The 12,893-nt window shown below is 38.3% G+C and overlaps 1 protein-coding gene across 1 annotated transcript; it reads right to left on the bottom strand.

Annotated features, from left to right (window-relative positions):
- Window positions 1-755: 755 nt before the first annotated feature.
- On the bottom strand, window positions 756-11,215 carry LOC113234842. Its single transcript, XM_026470365.1, has 4 exons — window positions 10,483-11,215; window positions 8,503-9,930; window positions 7,352-7,581; window positions 756-905 (listed from the first exon to the last, which is right to left on the bottom strand). Exons 1-4 carry the CDS (start codon window positions 11,213-11,215, stop codon window positions 756-758), a joined length of 2,541 nt encoding a protein of 846 aa, XP_026326150.1.
- Between the last annotated feature and the right edge of the window lie 1,678 nt (window positions 11,216-12,893).

Consider the following 12,893-nt stretch of genomic DNA (forward strand, 5'->3'; position numbering starts at 1 on the left):
AATTTCAATAAAATTTGGCAAATAAATGTGGTTCTCCAAGCTTTCGAGGTCGGTTTTTTAGTACTCTATACTAGATTATTATTACATAAAGTAAATTCCTACCAGTTTCGCTCGCGTTACTCTTAGCTTTCTACGTACGCGCTAGTTTTCCTGTTTAAATAAACATTGACTATGAAAATCCTCCATTAGTAAATTCCAAGTGTTTTAGAAGTGACTACTTAATCCACTTGTGTTCCTATCTCGACTCGTACATCTTCTTCTAAATAAGCGTCTTTCTAAAACGGCCGCATTCACCGAGTCTCGGCGAGAGCTCGTAAAACTCTTTTAGCAAGGAATGCCTTTTCTAATAAAGCTAGAGGTAAATCTCGAGGGCGATGGTGCTGCGAGAAGCTTTACACTTATGCATTGTAAACTAGTTTGAAGACACGTACCAATTGCCTGGCCATCTAAACGGTGCGAGCTAACCTCGCAGCGCCATTTGTGTAATTATATTGAAGTGTAGTTATATTGTCACACTGTAAATCACATTTCATCTATGTTTACATAATAATTACGTAATCTACAATTGGTGTATCTCACTGTTATACGTTTGTATAGATACAAAGTAAACCGTAAGGTTTTTGTAATAATTTGCTGCAGTTGTTTGCCTTCAATAAAGTTTTTAGGAACGCTGACATTAAAATGATTACTCGTGTTGATGTCAAATGGCCCGTTCACTACTTGCAAGGCAGTCCTCCGTGCAGACAGGAGACGGCTCACACACTATCCTGCGTAGGGCTCACGTATGGAGTCTCGTAGGACGCATTGCAGCATCGCTTGCACGTTGCCACTACATTCATAATCCTGCATTTCGTGGCGGACGCCAAGGCAGACTGCAATGCAGGATAATGAATGCTTCTTTTTACCTGAAATTTACGAATTATTTTCAACACATATGATATGCAACAACATATACAAGTTTTTCCCTCACTAAGAGGAATGTTTTGACAAGTGGAAAAGTTCAAAGTATAAAGAATAGACATAATAATGTAAACCCGTACTCCATACAACACATTAACAGCCAAAATGTGTTGCAGATCGTACCTTTTTTAAACCATCCATTTTCGGAGGTCAGCAAAGCGTGGTCGCTGTCATTCGTTAATTTTTCTGTTAATTTTTAATTTCCATTGGAACGGGGTTAAAATGCTTTATAAAAAGGAGGCGTGATCTAATCAGGTGCCACTGTCCGGGCCGGGGGCAAACGCGCCTACGCGTCACTCTGACACTTCGGAATAAATAAATTAGGAGTCCGAGTGTCCGAACGACCCTTCTAAGCCCCGCGACCCAACAAATAGAACAATTACCCAACCCTTTGTGGTACGGTATATTTATTATTGACGCAAAAAGGTGAATCTAGCATTGGACGCGAGGCTTTATTTATACAATAGCTAAAGGCGAATTCACACTGGAAATTATTATGTCAATATGAACTGCATTTTCCATGCGGGACATACAATTGATTTTGACAGCTTTAAATTTCCTTTTCACTCCTGCGTTGTTCGGCACTTTCTAAATAGAAGATTTTTATGTTCGCCACGCTTGGGCAGACCATCGATTTCAAATGCAAATTGCAATTAAAGGTGCATGATCACAGAAAATGCTCTAGCTCGTCTAAATTTAACTAATTTTAACTCTGATTATTTCACTTGGTATGAACGAGGCGTTACGCCAAGGTCAAAAGTATCTCTCCCGTCATTCGGCAACCTTTTCAATTTTTATTTGATCTATAAATGTAATCGAAAATTTTACGAACCCTTTTTTTCGGGTCTAATTAACCTTTGTTGGTCAAAGGTCGCGTTCGGAAGCTAAAATGCTGTTTTGATTATTCACTCTGAAAGCACGAGCTTGTATGAGTAACCAATATTCGTGGGAAATTTTATATAAATAAAGATATTTTATATCAAAATCCAAGTGTTCCACAATTTCGTCGTCGATATTAAATTTTGATTTATTACTTGGTGTACAGTCCGCATATTAGCTTGGTGCAGCAAGCGAACAGCTAGCTCCAGGTGAAGACTGAAATGATTTTCAGTCTTCACCTGGAGCTAGCTGTTGCAATGCTGAATGCGTTGCTGATGCAATGCCGAGTCTTTAACCTTTTTGTCCACATCACTCAATTGTATTTTCTATTAGTTTTTAAGTATTATGTTTCTTATGTTTTGTGGAGAAACAAAATGTGTTTTTTTTTTATTGTATTTATAACGAAAGATCGGAAGAGGCACAAGATATTTACTTAATCTTTAAGAAAGTACTACGGTGTTATTTCATTGTAGGTCGTTCTTTACTTTTTTAAGTGTAACTAGTTACTTACTACTAATTGAATTAATACAAATTCCTTTCTTAACTCTTTTGTTCTCGTGTATCGCTCCCCTTTCCACTTCCAATCGAATGGTAACATAATTATAACTTTTTTTGTTATAAGAAAACCTACCTCAAAAGTTTGCTTATCGGCTTGTTTATTGAAATTACACCTGTTTGCCAAGTTTATTGGCATCGATTAAAGGAAAGTGCGCGAAACCTAATTCATCCCCTAGTTTGCCACCCTTAGAGGTGGAATATTTTCTTCAAATTTAAATGGTTAAATTAAAAACCACTACTGAGATAACCTCGTCCCAACAAAAAAAAATCATCAAAATCGGTTCACAAACGCCGGAGTAACCACATAACAAACATACAAAAAAATCTCTCGAATAGAAAACGTCCTCCTTTTTTGAAGTCGATTAATAAAAGGTTGATAGCGCACTTTCTTGCTCAATTCTCTTTGTAATCATCGTATTATGTATATTATAAACATTTAATTAAATTATGCACATTTATTTACGTTATTTATTATTATACATTATAAATATTGCATGTGTTTGTAGGTAATACTTACGTAAGTGTCGGTAATTTTTTATTAATGTCTGTTAAGTTTGTTATATTTGTTTTGGTGCAGTAAAGTTTTGTGTAAGTAAAAATATAACTTGTTTTTATCCAGTACGATTGAACTTGGGTTAATTATTGTTATGAATAAGTTAATAGGAACACTTGGGTTTCTTGAGGCGCAGATTACTAATTATGACGTATGAATTCGGAAATGTATTTTTGAGAAAGTAACAAAATTTAAACAATTACTTCGGATCTAAGTCACTATATTTGTTTTTATTAACGTTTTGGGCTTTTTACGTCGGCTTGTTCGAAAAATTAAATGTATGCGATTGGAATCTAAAAAATAGCTTCATCTCCAATCTGTAGCAATTGCAAAAACTTATTCGGACCACTATAGTCATTGGTGGTTACTACTTAACATACAAAAAACAAAAACACAAAACAAGAAAAGTTACATCTACGCTAGTAACAATATAAATCACATACATAAAAATAAATAAATCATAATTTATAATTCTAGTTTATCAGTCGCCCAAAGATACTACTACATTTGCAATTTTGTTACTTCGTTATCAAAATTGCGAACTACCCGTGAACACTAGTTAAGGCATAATTATTAACATACACTATTGGAACTTCCCTTGGCGTTCGCATTATTAAAATAACTGAAAGCTGTCGCGTTGATCGATCCTAAACTTACAAATCAACCACAAGCAAAGTGCATCAGCGCTTGCGCTGTACGTGTATATTATTATAATTATTACGTTATTCAATTCCAGACGACGTGCACAGCCGTTACATTTGATATGTGTGCCAATACCACGTGCGTGTCACATTCACGTGACACATTTGGTTCGTACATCACTCTACTTTAAACTATACATGATGTTTTGAAATTGTTGCAACTTATTAAAAAAGCCGACCTCAAAAGTTCCTGGAATTACATCTATAATTGCTAAGTTTTATTGAATTCGGTTTCCGGAAAGTGCTCTAAGCTCTAAGAGGTGGAATATGTTCCACAAATTTAAACTAGACCAATACTGATGTACTTTCCTTCCGACAAAAAAGAATAATCGAAATCTGTTCACAAATGCACAATACAACCGGAGTAACCGAGTAACATACACACAAAAAAAAATAGTCGAATTGAAAACTTCCTACTAGTTTTGAAGTTAAATACAAAACTTTGGCATGATTATCCTACCTCTCAATAATAATAAGATTACTTTTTTAAAGTATTACGTTTTTTGTTAAAGAAAACAGGTAAATTTCACTTGAGATATTTACAAGTTTTAGAACAAAGTTGTTCATGTAAAAAAGTAAATGGTAAACATAAAGTTTTATAAAGTTTGTATAAAGAAAATTTGTGCAAGAACTAAAGCTAACATATGCATAGTCGAAAACAGAATTGTGTATATTCACATGATAGAGCGAAGGTAAGCATGTACATAGGTACTCGAGTGTGGCGATAAAATCTCAGCTTTGTTCCCGTCATGCTACCCTCGCGACTAGGATAAATGTGCGCGGATCGTGATTGGAATACTTGAACTTCATTTCCAGCTATGTCCTTCTCTCTCGTCGCCTTTATCTCTTATTATTTCATATTCTTTGCCACTTATCTTGATCCCGCATCAATGTTACTTCAACCTGAGATTACTTCAGGCGTGAGTTCCAGTTACTTAGATCGTTTCTCCTGTGTATAACTTTATACAGGGACTTCGCCTGGTAGACACCAGAATGTGTTCCCACAAAGAAACCTGCACACCTATATATCTGATATTAAAAGAGGTCTATACAATATTTTAGACGACCTCAGTAGTCGAGTGGCTTGCACACCGGTTTTCATGGTGTCGCAATCTTTGAAGGTCCCGGGTTCAATCCCCGGCCGGAACAATGTAGAAAAACTAACTATTCTGTATTGTCTCGGGTCTGGGTGTTTGTGGTGCCGTCGTTATTTTCGATTTCTATAACACAAGTGCTTTACTTTGGGATCAGAGCAGCGTGCGGGATGTTGTCCAATATTAAAATTAAAAAAAATACCGTATTCTGGCAATCAAACGTATTCTGTTATACAATGTGAATTCAACTTCATACCATTCGGCGATACAAAGTGTATTTATACAACTTTAACAGACACTTTTGGGAATAAAAGACGTAAAAGGCAAGTTCTGTCAAAAATTAGTTATTGACGTAATTGGATCAAATTGTCATGTTCTCGGCCTGCCTGTTCAGCTTTCCTATCATCAAAAATGCTTTTTAAGTAAACGTTCGTTTTACGCGTGAGTAAATAAAGCAAAATAATATCAGTCTCTTGTATTTCACATTAAAAAAATCCTCATGATGTTACACGTGGTTCCATCTGGTGGTACATATTCCTCATCGATTAGCTTCGATCGTTTCTTTTAACATGTTCATGAATGAGATAATTATGTATTTTCTGTTAATCAAAAGCTACGTTTATTCGTGGAAACACCAAACACATCGCACAACATCAAAGGTATTCCCAAGTCATAAATATGATATTCACTCGTGTATGTATATGTATATGTATACCAAAGAACTTGAAGAGAAAACGACAAACAATTAATGTGATAAATTGGATAAAGCCCTCGATTCGTGTACAGGCTGTATATGAAGTTGTCGCCGTAACTTGAGGGGCTCATCTGAGCATCAAAACGAACAACTTTGCATTACGACTTTTGTAAATACACTTTTCGATTTTGCATCTCTCCGCGAATTAATATTTTCACTGAACTCTAGGGAAAACGAGATTTGAAAATTGTGTGTGTGCGAAAACTGTTAGTTTCATTTTCAATTTATTATGTTTATAGTATATTATAGACATGTTACTATCTTGGAATGGTACAGTACACCGTATTTTTGCGAACATATTCCAAGCTATGACTCCTTCTGAAGTGTTCATAATGGCAACTTCACAGGTAATACCGCGATTCAGGTTTCTTACAATTTGTGCTTGTTATATTCGTGTTAACTTTTTGAATGTTATGGAACGAGTCTGTACATTATTACCCTTTATTTTCTTGTATTGCATTGCAAGTTTTTTAAAATAACATCAAGTGACGGGACGAACAAGTCGTGCATCTGATGGTAAGCTACACGCCAGTCCATAACAGTTACAGTGCCACTCAGAGCTTTAAATCTCACTGCCACTGCGCCCGTCACCCTGAGACATAAGTTGACAAGTCCCATGTGCCTGTAATTTCACCAGCACCCTTACCCTTCAAAACCGAAACACAGTAATGCTGACATTACTGCTTGGCGGCAGAAATCGGTAAGATGGCAGTATTTCCCTGCACGAACTCTTTCACAAGGAGCTCTATACTGCTACTGAACGTACACGTCAGTTAAAATAATTTTAATTTTAGATTTTCGCATGTTCGAATTAGAAAGTCCAGATTTTTGATATCGTGCAACGACCTATCCTGAGTTCTATAATTTTTCTATTAATTTAACTTTATTTATTGTACGAGCAGTGGCTGAAGTACTGTCGAACATTTTTCTTAACCGCCACATCATAAACGAATTATTCGCTTAAAAAAAATCGTATCGAAAGCTTCGAAACTTATAGAATTTAATACAAAAAGAGACATGCGTCTGTCTAGTGAAACATTTGAATTTCAGGCTGTAGCTCACGAATGATCGGATCCAATTGTTGCCGGTAATTGAATAAAAAATGTCCTTATCGATGAGAAATGAAAAATCCTGTAATTATTAACGTTGATTGTTGTTTCGCAATATCTATTTCACCATTTGTACGAAACGATTTCGTTGTTTATTTGATGCCTGATATTTATATAGGTATTGTAGTATTTCAATGAAACACGGCGAGTGTGCGACAACAACTGGTTTATTCAATTTTGATACACCGGTACATGGTATTTCTTAAGTCTACCCACAACATCTCCCCCAAAAAGATTTTATAAGAACAACATAAACTAAAACCATTTCTGGAAGGTTTCATAATCATAATCAGAGATCAGAGAATCAGAGATTTCATAATATCTGATTGAACACTAGCAACTATAGTATACATTACATGCCAACCCTCCTTTTATGTTTACTACAAACATCATACATATTATATTAATTAACATACACTATTATTTTTAAATTAAACTTACCCATCACCATTGAGTTGAACTTAAACCTACGTAATGAAATATCTTAAACTATGTTTTTTTTTTTAAATTACATTAATATCATTTGTTAAGTAACATTTATTGCGTTAACGTAATGTAAACAAGACGAACATGTGGGGTAAATTTTATTGTAATGATTATGCTTAATAATTGTTTCATTTGTCCTGTTTAGATTCCATCAACATTTTTGCTCGTCTTCGCGTGATTCTAAGAAATTTCGGTTGTATATGGTTGGAGCTATCTACATCGTTAGACTCTGATTTGTGATTCTCCGGGTGACTTACATTATCGCACGCGTCCTTGAACTCGTCACTGACCATATCTGATTGCTCTTGAGAGCTCGAGGGCGCGAGTGCTGCGCTGATCGGAGGCTCACATTTAATTAAATGACGGCGGTTTCGTCTAAGCTTGCCCCCCACCTTATTTTGAATTACATAGGAGCGTGGAGTAGCCGCCTTGCCTACAACAGTTGCGCGAGTCCTCGCTTTTCCTTCAATACATACAACCTCATCGCCTACATTAAGTGTTGGTAAATTCTTAGTATGTTTATCGTACCGTTCTTTAATTTTAAACTGATTGCGTAACATAGTATGGTATTCTGACGAGTCAATGGGTTGCGGTTTTAATAAGTCGGGGTGCACTGGTAACTTACATCTTAGTCTACGACCCATCAGAAGCTGCGCAGGAGAGCTTAAACCGTCCCTAGGTGTATTACGAAAATTCAGTAACGCTAAGTGAAAATCGCCATTGCTATTCATTGCTTTCTTAAGTAATGATTTAACAGTTTGCACTGCTCGCTCGCTCTTGCCGTTCGCCTGAGCATAGTTTGGCGAGGACGTAACGTGATGGAACCCCCACTCTCTCGCAAACATTTTGAATTCGCGACTACTATATTGTGTCCCATTATCGCTTATTAAGGTTTCCGGAATACCATGACGTGAAAAAATATCCTTTGTACTCATTATAACGGAATTTGATGAAATGTTCGGCAACTGACACACTTCTACGTAGTTGGAATAGTAGTCTACAATTATTAAAAAATATTTCTTTTTTATTTCAAAAATATCAGAACCTACTTTTTTCCACGGCAGCTCGGGAATTTCGATTGGAATTAGTGGTTCTTTGGCGGGTGTGTTTAAGCATTCCTGGCAGGTACGACAGCGTCTCACAAACATTTCGATATCGCGCGTCATGTTGGGCCAGTACATTACCTGCCTCGCGCGCCTCTTGCACCTATCTATGCCCATATGACCCTCGTGTATTAACTTCAACATTGGTAGTCGTAAAACCTGTGGTATTAAAACTAAATTGTTTTTAAAAATGACACCATCGACTATGAAAAATTCATCCCTTAAGGACCAATATGCTTTTAAGTCACTCTCTATTTGCGACTTATGATCGGGCCAGCCAATACTAATATATTCGCTTAATTTACGGCATTCAGAATCACGTTTAGTCTCCTTTTTGATCATTGATAGTTTGTCGTTCGACATTGGTAAACTATTTACTATTAACTGTATCTGATACAAATTGTTTTTATGAACTTCTTCGCTGTATAGATCGGGCAACGGCGCACGAGACAATGTATCCGCAATATACATGTACTTTCCCGGCTTGTACTGAACGACCAGGTCATAGTGTTGTAATCGCAACATCATGCGCTGCAAGCGTGCTGGTACAGACATTAACGGTTTTTTGAAAATGCTCTCGAGGGGCTTGTGATCGGATTCCACAATAACCTTTTCTTTGCCAAATATATATTGGTGGAATCTTTCACAAGCGAATACAATGGCTAGGAGCTCTTTTTCCACTTGCGCGTATCGACGCTGTGCGTCCGTGAGCGTGCGGGACGCAAACTCGACGGGGCGGCCCCCTTGCAACAACACGGCACCCAGCGCATCACGCGACGCGTCCACCGACAACAGGGCCGGTGCCGCCACGTCATATAACGCCAACACGTCTGCGCCTCCTACCGCTTCCTTTAATTCTGCGAATGCTTTCTGTTCGCTATGTTCCCACCGCCAGCTATTTTCTTTTTTAAGCAAATTCGTAAGGGGTATTGCTCGTTGTGAATAGTTCGGTATAAATTTCGATAAATAATTTACAGCTCCTAGGAACCTCTCCAAACTTTTTCTGTCGTTTGGCGGAGGCATCTCCTTTATCGCCCTGACCTTATTGTCATCGGGCCTCATTCCATTGGCGTCAAATATGTGCCCAAGATATGTGACTTCTTTTAATCCTATTCTGCACTTCGCTTTGTTGAACTTAAGATTAATCGTTCTAGCTCTTTCTAGAAGCATGCCTAATCTCTCATCGTGTTCGCTCCTCGTTTTTCCCCATACGATGATGTCATCGATAAAATTATCAACCCCATCAAGGTCTTCCAACAGCTGACGCATTTTGCCATGAAAGACTTCCGAAGCACAATTAATACCGAATGGCAAGCGCAAAAACTGATAGCGGCCAAATGGTGTGGCGAACGTGCACAAGTCGGCACTCTCGTCGTCAAGCTGCACGACCCAAAAGCCAGAGTTGGCGTCGAGCACGGAGAAGTATGCGGCGCCATGGAGACGCGCCGCCAACTCCGCCAGCGTGGGCAGCTGGTAGTGCGCGCGTTGCACTGCGACGTTTAACTCACGCGGGTCGAGGCACACGCGTATGCCGCCGTCCTTTTTTGCCACTATCACTAGAGGGTGGACCCATTGAGTTGGATGTGTGACTTTTCTAATTACCCCTAATTGTTCCATTTTTCTCAGCTCCTCCAATAAGCGGTCTTTCAAACTTAACGGTATTTTTCTACTTGCGCATATGACAGGCGGCACGGACTGATCGACTACGATATGATATTTGCCGGGAAGACACCCTAAGCCATTAAACAAATCAGCATATTTATCTAACTGTATAACATTAACGCGTTTTATTAATCCTATGTCTGCACACGACTGTCGTCCCAGCACGCTTTGACATTTAATGTTGGCTACCGCAAAGGACAATTTATAAGGTTTGTTTTTATACCACCAGTTTAAACTACATACACCTTTGATAGGAATCACATCCCCAGTGTACGATTCCAGTTTCATCTTTGACGGTTTCAACATTTTATCGTTAAAACCTAATAATAAAAATTTTTCAAAAGAAATAACATTTATGTCTGCGCCCGTGTCGAGCTTAAAATGCTCACTACCGTTTTCGCAGTACAAAGTTTCTGTCCAGTGCCCTTTGCTATTTATCGAATAAACCATATCCATATAAAACGGTTCATTATCAGAATCAGTACTATAACAGTGACTTTGTTCGATTTCGTACACTTTTTTGATACCGCTATCGTTGTTAACAAAACGGGCCTTACACATTCTAGCAAAATGTCCTCGATTACCGCAAGCAAAACATGTCACATACATCGCCGGACACTCACGGGTAGAACAGCGCGCGCCGCTGCCGCCGCAGCCAGCACACTCGCGAAGCGGAGCCGGGGGCCGCGCGCCGCCTGCTCTGCGCCCGCGCCAGCCCGCGCTCGGCCCACCGCCGCCGCCGCGCCGCTCAGGCCGCGCGCGCCTCTCCACACCGTGCACATGTGCCGCACTTGAACACTCACTATTTACACACAACTGCCTCCCGCTTTCTTGAGACACCTCCTCGGCTTGACACAGCTTGATCGCCTTATCCAGGTCGAGATCTTCACATCTCAGTAACCTATCTCTCACAGTGGGATTCCGAACACCACATACGATGCGATCCTTAATCAACTCTTCTTGCAGAGTACCGAACTCGCAATCCTTACTTAGCAAACGCAGCGCAGTCACGTACGTTTGAATCGACTCCCCGTCGTCTTGATTCCGCGTAAAGAACTTGTATCTCACCAACGTTATGTTGATTTTGGCACCAAAGTACTTGTCAAATTTTTTTATTATTACGTTCACGTCATCCTTATCTTTGTCGTTTTCAAATGAAAAAGTTTGGTAAACGTCGAAACCCTCGGGGCCGATGAGGTTGACAAGTAGACTGGCCTGCACTCCAGAGGACTCACTCTTCACCCCGGATGCCTTCACAAATAGATTGAATTGCTGTCTCCACCGCTTCCACGCATCGGCCCTGCTAACGGGACCGCCCTCCATATTTAATTCCTGCGGTGGCCTCGCGTGCTCCATTATTACGCTGATTTTTTTTTTTTTTTTTTACTTCAATTACACTAAAATTTTAGTTTTAGATTATCACACCAATACTTGCAGTATTACACTTCATAAGTATACTTTTTTAGCCGAAAAGGTAAAACACCGCTGCCACCATGTAGTATTTCAATGAAACACGGCGAGTGTGCGACAACAACTGGTTTATTCAATTTTGATACACCGGTACATGGTATTTCTTAAGTCTACCCACAACAGGTATACAGTAATTTTTACAGGCAAAGAATTATTGAAAATAAATAAAAACAAATTGATTCTGGTGCGTCAAAATAATTATAAATTTGAAACTGGCGGTGGACTGCATTCTTTTCAAAAGACGGTAAATTATAGCAGCTTTTACATGGTCAGACAAATAAGAAACGACCCAATTTAACGCTGTGATAAATAAATTAACATTTAAATTGTTTTTGTCCTTAGATTTGCATCACAAAGAGAGAAATGCTCCATGGGACTGGCAACACAATAAGTGAGGCTTCAAACTTACACGAAAAATCAATAACGCGGTTTTAGAGTTAACGCGAACTACGCAAGAGATAATCTTTGGATAGGTATGAGTGCTGAGGGAAAGCAGTTTCTGTAAACAAGTGTCATGTTATGAAATATCAAGAATGCAGGATTATCCTATTTCTTACTTTATAAGCTGCAGTCAAAGTGCGAGCGCTACTCCACTTGGAGTCGGCAGGCGTGACTTAAGGACGTAGTCGCCGGGGTTGCCAAACCAGTGGCGCTTACGTATTATCAACTCGCATGTGCGCTCATGATTTATCTTAGTAATCTGATTATTATACGTACATTTAAACAGGTCGCGAAGTTTAATTAGCGAAAAAATGCTTTACAAGGTTTCATTACAACAGTGCGCAATAAGTAAAATTTGTACATAGTTTAAAGTCATTTTTCGCAGTTTTTGGCATGATCCGGCTTTAATGGGTTTTTTAAATAATCGTGTATAGAACAGAAATATATCATGTGAAATATTGACCTATTGATCTTAAATGTAACTTCACGTTTGAAAGATTGAATGAGTGCCGTTTATGCAGAAATGGATTGTTAACATAAATTTTATAATAATACTAACAACCTTATCATAAAGCTGAACAACATGCCCCTGGATGAAATAACTGTAGATACTTGGGCAATTTGATAAGTTCGATGAATTCAGAATGGTGCAGGAAAAGGAAAAAAAAGATGTTTGGGTCTGGTAAGTCACGACTGTTTTCTTACAATCATCATAGAAAGAAAGATCGAAGGAAAGAGAGGCAGAGGACGACAGAGTCGAAGTTATGTAGATCTGACAAGTCGTATCAGGAAATTAATCAGTTAGCGCGCTGCGCAGAAATAAGAAGATGCAGTCAGATCGAAGCTCATTTTTCTTACTGTTCGATCTTTGTATTGTAGTTATAACAAAGTAGTTACTCCACTACTTTGTTATAATTATAATACAAAGATCATATTCAATTATTTCACAAAAATAATTGAATATCATGGTGGTCAAACATCACGACATTCAATAAACTTAAAAATTAAGAAGAAGAAGAAGTTATAATAACAAATAGTAAAAATATTAAAAACAGCAATTTCCCCATAATTTCCCTATAAATGTCGTCTTTGCGGTGGTTTGTTCTGAGTTTGAATATATTTT

The sequence above is a fragment of the Hyposmocoma kahamanoa genome, unplaced genomic scaffold (genome assembly GCF_003589595.1).
Source record: "Hyposmocoma kahamanoa isolate Upper Pololo Valley unplaced genomic scaffold, ASM358959v1 86, whole genome shotgun sequence".
Taxonomy (NCBI): Eukaryota; Metazoa; Arthropoda; class Insecta; order Lepidoptera; family Cosmopterigidae; genus Hyposmocoma; species Hyposmocoma kahamanoa.